Source organism: Mchenga conophoros, linkage group LG3 (genome assembly GCF_057382185.1).
Source record: "Mchenga conophoros isolate Kocher_MC1m ecotype Shallow Benthic linkage group LG3, M_conophoros_male_GT1.1, whole genome shotgun sequence".
NCBI classification, from domain to species: Eukaryota; Metazoa; Chordata; class Actinopteri; order Cichliformes; family Cichlidae; genus Mchenga; species Mchenga conophoros.
Genome location: NC_140528.1, coordinates 28,319,742 through 28,333,964, shown reverse-complemented (window position 1 = coordinate 28,333,964; position 14,223 = coordinate 28,319,742). Strand labels below are relative to the sequence as shown.

The 14,223-nt window shown below is 45.8% G+C and overlaps 1 protein-coding gene across 2 annotated transcripts in view; it reads left to right on the top strand.

The window, feature by feature from the left end:
* The window catches only part of LOC146577982 (uncharacterized), a 12,179-nt gene extending 1,958 nt beyond the window's left edge, over positions 1–10,221 (top strand). The window contains exons 1-3 of one of the 2 annotated variants that reach the window (XM_085256128.1): positions 1–4,793; positions 5,137–6,367; positions 7,054–10,221. The exon at positions 1–4,793 is cut by the window's left edge and continues 1,958 nt beyond it. In XM_085256128.1, the coding sequence (XP_085112254.1) occupies positions 7,119–9,221 (2,103 nt within the window). In that variant the 5' untranslated portion in view covers positions 1–4,793; positions 5,137–6,367; positions 7,054–7,118 and the 3' untranslated portion in view covers positions 9,222–10,221. Of the gene's footprint in view, positions 4,794–5,136 lie in introns of both variants that reach the window. The other variant, XM_085256127.1, reaches the window with a different exon arrangement.
* Positions 10,222–14,223: the final 4,002 nt, after the last annotated feature.

The following is a 14,223-nucleotide window of genomic DNA, read 5'->3' as shown; positions in this document are numbered from 1 at the left end:
ATCCACTTGGTAAAATAAATCCGCCTGGCATCTTTCTTGGCCTTAAGACAACAATTCTGATGGCTATAGATCCAAACGGGACAAAAAAACCAAAAAACCAAAAAAAACCCCAACCATATAAAAGCCCGGCTGAACGGCTTGGGTTGCCTTAAAGAGACACCACACCATTGTGACTGTTACAGTGTGTTGCAGGTTATTGTTAAATTTTCCACGACAATTTGGCGTTGTCGGCAGAACTCCTCCCGTGAGTTTCACTGAACTATCCTGAGGTAAAATGGCCTCAGTCCCACCATTGTTTTCAAAAAGGGGGAACCGCGGTGTGTGCTTCAGCGACTCACACATGCAGGAATTTTTAAAAGAACCAAGAGAGGCACTGAAAAGGATCTGCAACGGTGAGATGTTTTAATTTGGGAGCATTTTCAATCGGACCAACAGGGAAAGCCTCGCTTCCTTACAGCTGCAATTATTGGGTGCAGGTTCCTAGAAACTCAGTTTGGGTTTTCTAGTGGGTATTCTTGTTGCAGTGGTAAGTGCAGGATCTTTGAAGCTCAACAAGTTGAGCCTTCTAGTGTATGGTCTTTTAGCACTTTTGCACCAGCGAAAAAGGCAGAAAGGCCGGACAGCAGACGCGCTTGTTCGTACAATGGAAGCTGGGCCCAGCAAATGGGGGCGTTTTTTGTTTTTTGTTGTTGTTTTATTTTTTTTGGACGGACCGCTGGGAGGGAAACCTCAGGAATTCAACGCCTAATTTCAGGACCGTCATGGGAAGGACTCTGTCCTTAGTTTACGGTGTTTAGCACTTTTGCACCACAAGGAAAAGGCCGGACGGTGAACACGCTTGTCCGCAAAGCTGAGCTCAGCAGTACGGCCAGTACGGCCGTAGGAGGCATCCCTCTGGGTAGTCCGCGCAAATCCAGGTTTTGATTGCATGATTTATCTATTTTTTCTCTTTCAGAAATATGGGAAAGAATACATGCAGTATGAAGTGTGTAGAAACTGAGGAATGCAGTAAAGAGAAGTGTGTCTGTGTGTAAGAGGTGCTGTGGGTGGTGTATAACCAAGAGTGATGGACAGAGATGTGTTAAAATGTGGACAGAAGAAGAAGAGAGGGAAAGTGTTGATAAGTAGTGATGAAAATGATGTTAAATATGTCTTAGTGTGTTTGTACAGGTGGCTACTGTTGTGGAAATTTATTAACAAAGCCTGCAGACACGATGAGCAGTTAAATGGTGATAGCGGCTTGTCCGTCTCTTTTAGTTGAGCTACCTTAATAAAACTATTTAATTTAACCCTTTTGCCTCCTTGACTCCTTTTTCTGACCCGGACACTTTTTGTTACTTTCCCCTCCCCACCTAGACCCCTCAGGGGAATGTAACAAAGATCTAAACTTATTCTATGCTAGATTCGATACAGCAAACACCATGAGACGGGACAGTGTGCGCACCGCGGATGACGTCAGTGTGCACACTGTGTCTGAGGAGGATGTGTGGATGTGCTTCAGGAAGGTGAACGCGCGCAAAGCTACTGGTCCGGACGGGATTCCCGGCCGCGTCCTCAAGTCATGCGCGGCTCAGCTGGCTGGAGTGTTCACGCACATCTTCAACCTTTCCCTCTCTCTGTCTGTAGTCCCAGCCTGCTTCAAAATGGCCACCATCGTCCCTGTACCCAAATCCTCCACCATCTCCTCATTGAACGACTGGCGACCTGTAGCCCTGACCCCCATCGTGAGCAAATGCTTCGAGAAGCTGGTCAGGGACTTCATCTGCTCTGCACTACCCGACTCACTGGACCCTCTACAGTTTGCATACCGCCACAACAGGTCCACTGATGATGCCATAGCCCTGACACTACATACTGCCCTGTCACACCTGGAGAAGAGAGACACGTATGTGAGAATGCTGTTTGTAGATTACAGCTCAGCATTCAATACCATTGTCAGGAAATCTGGTGTATCATATTTGTAGCTGGGATGCTTGTTCAGGGTTAGGTATGAGGCAAATATAATAAATAAATAATAAATAAACGGCTTATGGTTGAGAAATGAACATTCAATGCACGGGCGACAGATCTGGTTGACATTCCTGCTGTCAGCATGCCAATTGCACGCTCCCTCATTGCTTGTGGCATCTGTGGCATTTTGCTGTGAGACAAAACTGCACATTCCAGGGTGGCCTTTTGTTGTGGGCAGTCTGAGGTACACCTGTGCACTACTCATGATGTCAGATCAGCATCCTGATGTGGCACACCTGTGAGGTGGGATGGATTATCTCAATATAGCAGATGTGCCCACTACCACACATTTGGACTGATTTATGACCACTGTTTGGGAGGGATGGTTATATTGTGTATCTGGAATGAATTTTAGGTCTCTACGTCCATCCCATGGGGAATGGGAGCAGTAACAAAGGTGTTGCGTTTATATTTTTGTTGAGTGTATGTTAAAAAAACCCCCAGAAAAACTGGAAATATACACAACAATAAGAGTAACAGATAAAAGTTAAGAGCATGTAGAGGTTTAAAGATAAGGACTTTTACACAGGTGAGTTTTGAGGGTGGACTTAAAAAGAAAAGTGACTAAAAGCCCCCCATTGTAATAAGACAAGCGGAAAGAACAGAGAGAGAGAAAGAAAAGATGAAGATCTGAGGCACTGAGATGGGAAGTTCATCTGTACTAAATCAGAAAGGTATGGTGGAGAGAGACAGAATGAATAGCCTTAAATGTATAAAGGATTATTTTAGAATAAATGCGAAATTTAACTGGGAACCAGTGAAGCTGCTTCAGGATTGGGGAGATGTGGTGGGTAGAGGAAGTCCTAGTAATAATACAGGCAGCAGAGCTCTGGACACGTTGGAGCTTGTTGATGGATTTTTTTTGTAAGGCCAAATAATAGTGAATTACAGTAGTCAGTTTGAGAGATGACGAGATTATGGACGAGAATGGCAGTGTCATGAGGAGTGAGGAAGGGGCGGAGGCAATTGATGTTATGGAGTTGAAAATATGCTGCACGTGTGACATTATTGATATGTGAATTTAAGGATAATGTGCTATCAACAATGACACCCAAGCTTTTCACAGAGGGAGAGATAGGTATCAACGAATTATTGATAGTGAGAGAAAAAACGTTAATTCTGGACAGCAATAGTTTAGTGCCAACCAGGAGAAGTAACACACCCTCTGAAACACCCTCGCTGCAGGAAGGAGCGCTTTCGCAGATCATTCATCCCAACAGCAGTTAGACTCTATAACTCCTCAATCACAATGTCATAAGTCACTGGACATGTATATTTAGTGTGTATGTGTGTGTGTGTGTGCATGTCTATACATAGGAATAGTAGTGGTAGAACAGTTATGTTAAGCTATACAGTTTATGTCTTGCATATTTCCAACCATATCCATAAACTCATAGTGTCAGAGCTCTAGACTAACTTTTTGACATGAGCGCACCGGTGCGCCTAACTTTAAAAATTTAGGCGCACCGGCACAAAAGTTAGGCGCACTCAAATTTTTCAACCGCATCGCTTAACACCGCAGTTTTACATGTGCACTTTCTTTGGGGGGGAAGTCCATACAGACAATATTCATTTGTAAATGATTAACTAACAAACTTGTGCTTAAAGTGCTTTGTCAATATTGTAGAAAATGTTAAACTTAATCATCACATCGGCTCCTCTGACGACCTGTTTGCTGCTGTCTGCTGCTGAAAGGCAGTGGGGAGAGGGGACACTTGGGCAGTGCATTTATTGCAGCATATAATGTGTTTCCTGGATACACTGCTGCTTTTTCAGCATTCAAAGATTGATGGCACCGTGTCAGAGCTGGCTATGAATTTCAGACAGATCAGGCCTTAAAGAAAAGTTATCAATAGTTCTTAATATCATCCCAGGGCACATTCACTAGAACCTGTGTCAGCCATAGTACGGAGTCCTTGCTGTTGGTGATGTCCTTAAGGTGAGTGTATTATATTTTATATTTATTTCATATTGTTATCCGGCAATTCGGCAGTTATTTATTCAGACCTATATTGTTACTATGTTCTAAATGGTATCTGCTGATGTTTCAAATGTTGTATCCTCATGTTGTTACTACACGTTGTTTTGTTGTGCTAATATGTAGCCGTAAACTCATTTTTAACTGTAGAGCAAGGCTGAAGGCTACTAATAAACGAGGTATGTTCAACATAAAACCTTAGTTCTCTGTGTCACGAAGGTGTCTCTCTTTTACCCTGGCCACAACACCATACTAGCTGGACCATAATAACAGTTTTAGATGGAAAGCATCTTAAAATTGCCTCTTTTTTTTTTTTGCTGAACATCTCCTTGAAAGTAGCATCATGTGAGTCACACTTGTTAAGGTAATACATGCTAAATGAGCCGTAGATTTCAATGCATCACCGGATGAAGCCTTGCAGTTACAGTAGCTCACTGCGGGTATCATGTTGCCAAGGGAACTAATAAAGCATACAGTGATCGGAATGATTTTGTATTGATGCAGGTTGTCATTGCTCATGCTGAACTACTTAAACTCCAAGTAGACAATTGCTCCATTCCTCATTACCATAGATAATATCAAAGTAATAAAACAATCATTATCAAATTCTGCTTTGCCATAGATAAAGTGATTTTATAGGTAGGCTATCATGTAAAAATCTGCTACATAAAATTTATAACCGAGTGTAAAATACTAATTTCATTTTCATGTGGTTTAGAGGTCAGCTATGGATACTCGGCTGTGAGAATTTTTAACAGAGCGCAAAGTTGAAGAAGATGTGATCAAGAAACTTGAAGATGAGAATGTAAGCCACTGCAGCTGTTGCTGTGTGCGTGCGTGTGTGTCTGTGTGTTTGTTTTTGAACGGAGAGCCGCAATCCACAATTTACTATGCACATTCTAAAAAAATGTATTGAATTTCATATTTGTGTTTAATCAGTGACATTAATTAATGACGTGATATGTTTAAAGAGTAATTTTAAAAGTAATTTTTGTTCATCTTATGTTGGACAAATGTGTACCACATTACCAAAAGTATCTGTTATCAAAAGTAGATAGCAAAAAACAACTCTAAAATATGCAGTTGTATGTATTCATTGTTTTTTTTAATATTGACAATTTTATTAATTTGTTATTTATATTTTTCAGATTGATGAAACTGTCATTCCCTTAATGACAGACAGTGACCTGGCAAAGTACATCCCCAAAGTTGGCGATAGAGTCTCCACTGTGGCCTTCTGCCATCCAGGAAAGAATCTATACTCTCAAGGCTACGACAAAGATTGACAGGAGCTGAGGGAATGCCTCCTAAAAAGAAATTGTCTCAGTGGGCAGAAAATACAAATGCAAAACGAACAGTTAGACGAATTGAGGTTGGCTGGATGGATTTTGATGAGGAGAAGGGTGGGTTCAAACAGGTGAAGTCTGTAAGTGGTGGTGGAACAAGGCATTTATCTGTAGATAAAAATGAAACAGTGTCAAATATCAAACTTATGGCTGAAAATCTGTTTTTCCCCAATGGCACCTCAAAAAAAAAAAAAAGTCTTTCACACTATTCAACTCATATTGAGAGCTCACAGATGCGTGTGGATGCTTCCTCTGTTGGTGGAAAACATAAATTCAGAACCATCAAACTTTGTAATTAATGATGGAGCTTCCATAAGTGGATATTTGGAACTGAATGACACATTACCATGGGATGGTCTGCCAAATGTAGGTGAAAGTGAAGATTCTGATGCAGTTGTTATTATTAGTGGGGATAACAGGGTGGATATTAGTGTGGTTGAACTAAATCCTGAAACACTGTTTACAGAAAAAGAGTCTGATCCACCTCATCACACATTGTCTCTCTCACCGGGGCTGACAGGAGAGGCCAATATTCCTGACCAAGCACCCCCTGAACCACGATCTTGTCCCGTAATACTGACTGTTAGAAGAGGTCATTGTCTTACTGATTTGATCAGTGCCTTTAAGGACTCAAACATTATTTCATCTGAGGTCAATATCAAAATGTTGTTACCAAATGGAGAGCTTGAACAGGGGGAAGGAAGTGGTGTTTTGCGGGACTGCCTGACAGAATTTTGGATGGATTTCTATGACAGCTGCACATTGGGAGTTGAGGTGAAAGTCCCATTCATCCGGCATGACTTTCAGTGTGAAGAATGGCAGGCTATAGCTAGAGTGTTTGTTGTAGGGTGGAAACAAGCTGGTTACTTCCCAGTGAAGCTTGCAATACCCTTTCTGGAGGAGATATTGTACGGCTCGACAACCAGTAGTTTAAAAGATTCCTTTCTTTTGTACGTCTCACAGTGAAGGAGCTTCTAATCTTTCCAGAGGAGATGACAGCTGCCCAGTCAACAGTTTCTCGTTACCTGAAAAGGTACATTGGAGAAATTGATTTCAATTATCTTCAGCTTTTCCTGCGGTTCTTTACAGGATCCAATCTGTTGGATAAAGCCATACTAATTGAGTTCATAGAAACTGTTAGGATGCCTGGGTCATCGACCCAGGGTTTTTGAGTTTATGATATTATTTATACTGTCTAGTTTTTGTTTTCTTTGAGTTCTGTCTTATGGCTTAGGTCTGTCTTCTTTAGTTGCTCTGTCTCCCCTATCACCTGCATTCCCTTGTCTAGTTCGCGTCTATGTGTATCTTAAGTTCCTATATCCCCGTGTTCAGTCAGTGTTTTGTGTCTGCCCTGTTCCCACATCTCTGTTCCCTTTGTAGTGCCTGCATATGAGCCTGTGTCTTTGTTCAGTCTGTGTTATGCGTTTCCTGTTTTACTTTGAAGATCTGTGTCTTATCTCAGTGTGTTCAGTTTACGCTTCTTTGGTCTCGTTAGGCCTGATTTGCCCCAGCTGTGTTTCCCTCCTGTTACTCATTCCCTGATTGCTCCCTCTGTGTATTTAAGCCCAGTGTTTCTCTGTGTCTGTGTCGCGATCTACCGTTTTCCTAGCTGTGTGTTCTGTCATTCCTCCAGTTTAAGTTTGTTTTGAGTTTTTTCAGTTATGTTATATTTTGAGTATTAAATTAAAGCCTTTTTTGAGTTCACGTCTGTCTCCGGAGTCTGCACCTTGGGTCTTGTTCCTGCCTGCACACAGCCACACCTAACAGAAGATCGCGACCAGAACATGGACCCAGCAGACTCCGTGTTGTATCAGCAACCCGCAGTTTCTGCCTTCCTCAAGGAGATCGTGAGGGAGGAAGCTGAGCATGCCCAGGAGCTCCAGTCACCCTTCTATGGGTCACGTTTGGCTTTGGGAGGGCCCCGCAGCCTCCAAACTGCCATGGCTACGGCCGAGCCAGCGTCTATGCCTCGGGCGATCAGGTTGAGCACGTGCTCCTTCTCTCCAGTCGCTACACCTCCGCCTTCACCCCTGGGTTACCAGTCCGACAAGAGAGTTAAGCGGCGGAGGAAGAAAGATTACGTGACGCCGGACGTTAGACTCACTCCGCTGCAGTCCTTCGCTCTGTTTTTGGGTCTGCCACGTTCTGAGCTTCACAAACTCTCTGCTTCCTCATCGCAGCCCGGTCCTTTGGAGGATTCTCAGCCCAGTTCGCCACCTCCCACTTCCCGGAGGAGGCGACGCTCACACCGTCACCACTCTTTTTCTGCGGAGCAACTCCCGGTGGTGAGTTGTGATTGCTGTCGTTCCTCGGAGCTGGAAAAAAACAATCATATGAACACTGCTAAGACTGAGACTATTAAGACTGTTAGACGTGGTGGTGGTAGGAAGTTAAAAAACATTTTAGAGGAGTCTGTGTTTGCTGAGCCTGCTCCTTCGCACCATTGTGTTCCTGCTCCCAGGGCAGCTCGGGCCCAGCATTTCCCTGCACCTGTTTCAGTGCTTCAGGTGAGGGAGGCTGAGGTCCAGCTGGTCCCTGCTCAGGTGTCTAGGCTGGCTGAGCCTCTGCCTGTCGCTGCACCTGTACCAGCTCCTCGGGTGGAGACAGCAGCTGCCCAGCCGTTGACTGTGCCTGTCCCGGCTCCCAGGGTGAGGATGACCGGGATCCAGTTAGCTCCTGCACCCGTACCTTCTCCTCGGGTGGGAGTGGCTGGTGTCCGGCAGGTACCTGCACATATTTCTGACCTCGCTGGAGGCTCAGGTGAGCCCGTCCAGCAGTTGTCTGTAGGATCCGTAGGCTCAGACAACCTAGCCCAACCATCTGCTAATCCACCACCTCACGCACCATTACTAACATCTTTACAACAGTCGATACATATTAGACTTCTCTCCATAGCTCAGACATTAGCTCACCTATCGGCTCAGTCACCTGCTCAGTTACCGCCTCAGTCGTTTGCTCAGCCACCTGTCTCCGCTGGAGGGTCCGAGGGGCCCATTCAGCCACCGGTCTCCGCTGGAGGGTCCGAGGGGCCCGTTCAGCCACCGGTCTCCGCTGGAGGGTCCGAGGGGCCCGTTCAGCCACCGGTCTCCGCTGGAGGGTCCGAGGGGCCCGTTCAGCCTCACGTCTCCGCTGGAGGGTCCGAGGGGCCCATCCAGCCGTCATTAGCCTCTGCCTCTGCTACACCTGGTCCGGCTTCGGCCTCAGCTTCTGCAGTTCCGTCTGGTCCGGCCTCCAAGTCTGCAGCTCTGCCTGGTCCGGCCTCCGAGTCTGCAGCTCCGCCTGGTCCTGCCTCTGTAGCTCCGCCTGGTCCGGCCTCCGAGTCTGCAGCTCCGCCTGGTCCTGCCTCTGCAGCTCCGCCTGGTCCTGCCTCTGCAGCTCCGCCTGGTCCAGCCTCCGAGTGTTCAGCGTCGTCTGCTCCTGAGGTCTCCATGCTGTCTGTTCCTGCACGTCGTGCACGTCCTGCCCAGCCTGCTCATCCTGTCCGGCCAGCACGTCCTGTCCGGCCTGCTCGTCCTGCACGTCCTGCTCGTCCTGCACGTCCTGTCCGGCCTGCACGTCCTGTCCGACCTGCACATCCTGTCCGGCCGATGACTGGACGTCGTTGCCGTCATGGACAGCCCTCGGAACTACGCCGCCGTCATGGACGGCCCCCTGAACTACTCCTCCACCAGTGCCTGCCGCCCGGCCGGCCTCCTGACCTGCTCGGTCGCCGTCGCTGCCTCCCGCCCGGCCGGCCTCCTGATCTGCTCCGTCGCCACCGGTGCCTTTTGCCTGGCCGGCCTCCTGAACTGTTTTCTGGGCTCTTGGACCATCAGCCTCCGGGCCGCCCCCCTGAACTGCCCGGGATTGGACTATCGTGCTGTCAGCCTCTGGGCCGGCCCCCCTGAACTTTTTTGAGACTATTGCCTGGGCCTCTGCGCCTTTCGTGAGCTCTTTTGTTTGTTTGCTTTTGGACTTTGCCTGGGCCTTGGTGCTGTTGTTTTGGACTTTGTTCCTGTTTTTTGTTCTGTTGCTTTCCGGGCTCCAGAAAGCAAATAACAGAAAAAAACAGTTAACAGCACTGAACCTATGAAGGACTGAAGTCTACTGATATACTGAATATCTGCTGCTGTTATGATATTATTAGATATTATTAGATATTTATTATGATACATGTATTTATGGTATGAGCTCACTCATGGTTAATGTGCTGAAACATGTGGCCAAGGACTAGACAGCATGCTCATTTAAATCGTGACAAACGTCATAAAGTTGGATTGTCTCCCATTTTAACAGCTCAACAATTTTCTCTTATAAATTTGACTACAGTAAAGGAATTCTGCAGTAAAGTCCGTTATCCCAAATGAAGTTAAATACTTTCATGAAATCAATTTCAAAACATTTGGACCATATACACTTACAATACATAGCTTTTTATCACGTATAGATAGTTTAATGATTAAGAATCTGCCCCCTGGATCTATAACTGTATCGAGTACTGTGAAATTAATATTTTTATGGATTAAAATTGCTACTCCCCTTTGTCTAGAATTATAACAAGCTGAGAACACATTAGGAAACTCAGGTGTTTTAAGTTAATTCGAACCTCTAAGAGGTCTGTGGGTCTCTTGTAAAAGGACAACATCTGCCTGTAGTTTTTTGAGTTGGTTAAATATTTTTAACCTCTTTTCTCTGGAGCCAGCTCCATTTACATTCCATGTACCAAACCTTAGTGCGCCCATAGATGTCTGTGTATAACTAGGGGTGTACACTTTGTGTGTCGCTTAGACAGGTGGAGAGAATACATCACTTGTTCATAAATAAAGAGAAGGAGAGAGAAAAAAATGTGTGTGCATATTTACTAATATGAGTACGCTTGGCTTAAGTGTGTGTATCCTATATGACTGTGTGCGCTGTCTGACTGATGTAAATGTGCTGCCGTTGAGCGCATGACTGTGCGTGATTGTGCCAAAATATGTGTCAAAATAAAGGATGTTGTTTGTGGATGAGTGTGGAAGCAGGTGATCGAGGCAGTGAAAGAAATAAAGAAAGAAACCAAGGACAGGGGTGAGCAGCATAAAAACAAGAGGGGGAAAAGAGAGAAAAAACCCCCCAAAAACCCCCGGAAACATTCCAATCAAACCACTGACGGAGAGTGACGGTGTTAATTCTGCTATCATATCACACTTAAGATGCGATTTGATACTGGTAAGTTAAACAGATGTTAATGCAAGTTAGTGTGAGTGGATAGGGAAAGGGTGTAGCTGATTCCTATCTGGTGTGAGGTTAATACAGCCACGGAGTGATGTTGGGGTCGCGGTGGAGCTGTCCGTCCATGTACAGCCGGTCCACAGCGATGACAGCACGGGAGCCCTTCTGGATGAAGCCGCGTCGGATTGGGAAGAGGACCCTGCGTCGTTCCAAGATCTCTTTGGGTCACTGGTCGTTCACGCTGAAGTCTGTTCCTTTTAATTCCCTGCCGCGGCTTTTCACATGTTGCTTTTGTTTGAAGTGGCCGAATTTGGCCACGATAGGACGTGGTTTCATGGTCGCAGCCCGCATGGGGCCGAGGCAATGTACCCTATCGAAGACGATGTTCTTCACCGTGTCCTCCGGCAGCTTCAGGTGGGTTTTGATGAAGCTTTTCACCGTAGTCTCCGCGTCCTCTACAGCGGCTTCTGGAATACCAGAAAATACCAGATTATCACGCATGCTACAAGCTTGTAGATCAATAACTGTTTCTTTTATTTTTTTATTTTCTCTATTGAGCTGAGTAACATTGTCTGTGAGACATTTCACCGACTCCCTTAGCGTGGCATTTTCAGCAGCAAGCGTTTCCACCTGCTGCTGGCTGAACTCCAGGGATTCTCGCAAGCATTTGAATTCCCGGTGAAGAATCTCCACCAAGGACAGCCTTGCATCGAAACTGGACAATCGTTGGTCGATTGACTCTAGGATGTCTGCAATATCTTTGCCGGCTGGCGATGTTGTGCCGGGGGAATCTGCCTGGCGAAGTTTTTTCGACGACGGCGTCTCAGATCTGGCTGGGGAAGATACACTCTGGCCCTTCTTCATCACGAGATCCTGGAAGCACTGATCAATATAATCTTGGAGAGTCTCTAAACTCTCCCCGTTGTTCTCCAGGGTGTTGGAGATGATTTAGACAAATGTTGTTAGTTATAAGACAATTGATAAGTTTATTTGGTAATACTGAAGCTTAAAGGAATTTGTTCAAATCTAAACTACCATTCGCTTTAATTTTCCGCCAAAATCTCCGGCATCTGACGTCAGTTACAACATGAGTCGCTTACCTTGTCCGTCACTTCCATCACTTACCTCCTACCCAACAGTCTCCCTACCTCCGACAGTCTCCTTACATTAGAAGTTTATAATGATGATGATTGTGTTTCTGCTGTTCTGATGGATCTTGTAGAAATGTTTAGCTGATTTAGAGTTTAGAAATGTGTTAACATAGAATGTAGAATTATTGTAGAGACACTGACACTGCCCTCAATGTAATAAAGGCCTGATTGTGTCATGAACTTAGGAGTAGAGTATAGGAGACCCTCCCCAGTTGAGCTGTGAAAGTAAAACAGAGAGGAGTTAATGCTGAGTGGAAATTCCCCAGAGAATGTTTGGGTGGGGGTCTCAACATTTGACCTTGATAACTGTGGTCTGGAAGGGAGATGGGTTTTTTTGACCTCTAGGGAGTCACCTACACCCACAGTGCTTTGACTGTTATGCACACTCATTCACGTGCACTCACACATACACATAGACACACGGGAACGCGCACATGTAGGCATTCACACACACACACTTAAGTGAAAGTATGTAAACATAGCACTTAGTTTTATGGCACCTTGTAGAGGGTTTAGAAGGGGGGTCACTGATACAAAACTGCATGTAACAGACAAAGGAGTTGAGATCTGCAGAGGAGTTCCAGGGTCCTGTACATCTCCCTTCTAGAAGGTGTAATCAATAAGTGTGATCAATGAGTGTGGATTAATAAAAGTCTTGTGAATTGACTACTGAGTCCCCGGTGTTCTTTCTGGAGGCCTGAGGAATCTACAAACCGGGCGAAACTGTTTAGAGGTAACAGTTTTGGTGCCGAAACCCCGGGATTCGCTTGAGGTTCAGAAGGACGAATTGGCAGTGCTGAGGTCGTGAAACGAGGCAAACAGAGAGCCGGCTCAATCATCTAAAAGGTAAGCACCACCTGTTTATTTTTGAAGTGTGCATATTGAATAAATTCTAAATTATCTGTTCGCTAAGTTGAACGTATTACAGTGTAAATTCACTCAGTAGAAAAAGAGGCGGCTAGCGTCCGTCCCAGTGCGTTAAAGCAAGAGACTTTTGCTAAGAACTCAGGTTGATGTTTAGCGCCCCATAAGAACATCTCAGTGCGTTAAAGCAGGAGACGTTTGTTACGGATTAATAGAATCGGTGTTTCATCCGCGGCGGTGTGTGATCCGTCTTAGTTATTAGGAAAAAAGTGTTGGTGTTGTGAACCGTCCCCGTGCGTTAAAGCAGGAAACGTGTGTTACTATTAGTTGGAAAGCGGGGTTTAAGGCCTTGTCGCGGCTGAGGGCCGTGTGTGTGTTCTGAGTTTGGCAACTCAACCCATCTTCGGACGCGTCATTGGGACCTGTGGGACAGGAGCCAGGTTGGTAACCTGGGCACCGGGGACGCCTTAAATAACTAAAGCTAGGTGTTGGATCCTAGTCGCGGTTGATAACCTGCATGAGAGTGGGCGCAAGTTGCTTCGTAGTGAGAGTACGACTGCTTGGCTCAGCCCACTGATTTCAGTGTGTGTAGATTGCGTGTGTGTGTGAAAGCGCAGTTAGAGTCTGTGTCTCGTCTGAAGTACGGGAGTCAATTAAAGTAACAAAAAGAATTTGTGTCTAAAAGTGTGTTTGTGGTGTGCAGAAATCGTGGCAGGAGGCCGTGTCATGAGTTGTTGCAAACTGTGGAGTCAATTGGGGGGTTGAATTTGGTTTTATATTTTTTAGGGGAAGAAAAACCGCGGTATCGAGTCCGTGGCGCAGTTTGAATAATTTGTGAGGTGCACAAGAGCAGACGGCACCCGCTCTGTGTGCCACTTAGGGCGTTGTCCGGAATAAGCAGAGGAGGAAGTGTCCTGCCGTGAGTTGTGAACTGGACTGCGAGAAGTAGAAGGTGTGTGAGTGCCAGCCTTAAGGTGTGGGCTCAAAGGTGAAATGAAGGAGGAGTAATAAGGAGCAGCTCGGAGGGTCCCGACAAAAACAAACGACGACATCTGGTGGTAAGTAACGGAATTCCAGGTGAGTTAAAAATAATGGCTGAACAAGAGGAGATTATTAGAGAAGGAGTGAGGAGTCCAACAGAGGGAGAAATGCAATGGAAAACTGTTGATAAGCAAAAAGAGAAATTAGGGGAAGCATTGAAGATCACCATGACAGGACATCTGACAGGTAAGAATGGTAAAATACTGGAAATGGGGAAGGAAATAATGAGTGTATGTGATCAAGCTGGAATAAAAGGTGATATGCGATGTTCTCTCGCAAAGGTTTTATTGGAAGCGGCCAAGGCATCCGTGGAGAAGGAGGAGAAACTCAGGAGAGAGTTGGATGGAGCACATACTTTGGAGAAGAGGGGAGTTAAGAAACAAATAAAAGAGGAGGAGGAGAAACGTGCCAGGCTGGCTGTATGGGGAATCAGCTGCCAAGGACTGGAGCACTGGATGAGGGAACCTGAGGAAGAGGAAGGTAAGTTGAGACCTGGTGGTCTTCCACACCCTCACCCTACAGCCCCTCCTTTTTCAGCATGTCCTCCACCATATTGTGGTAATTATCCAACATTGAGTATTGAGGATGGCAGGATGGAGAATGAAGAGGGAACGGTGCTGCGCCTAACTGGAGGGCAGGCGGA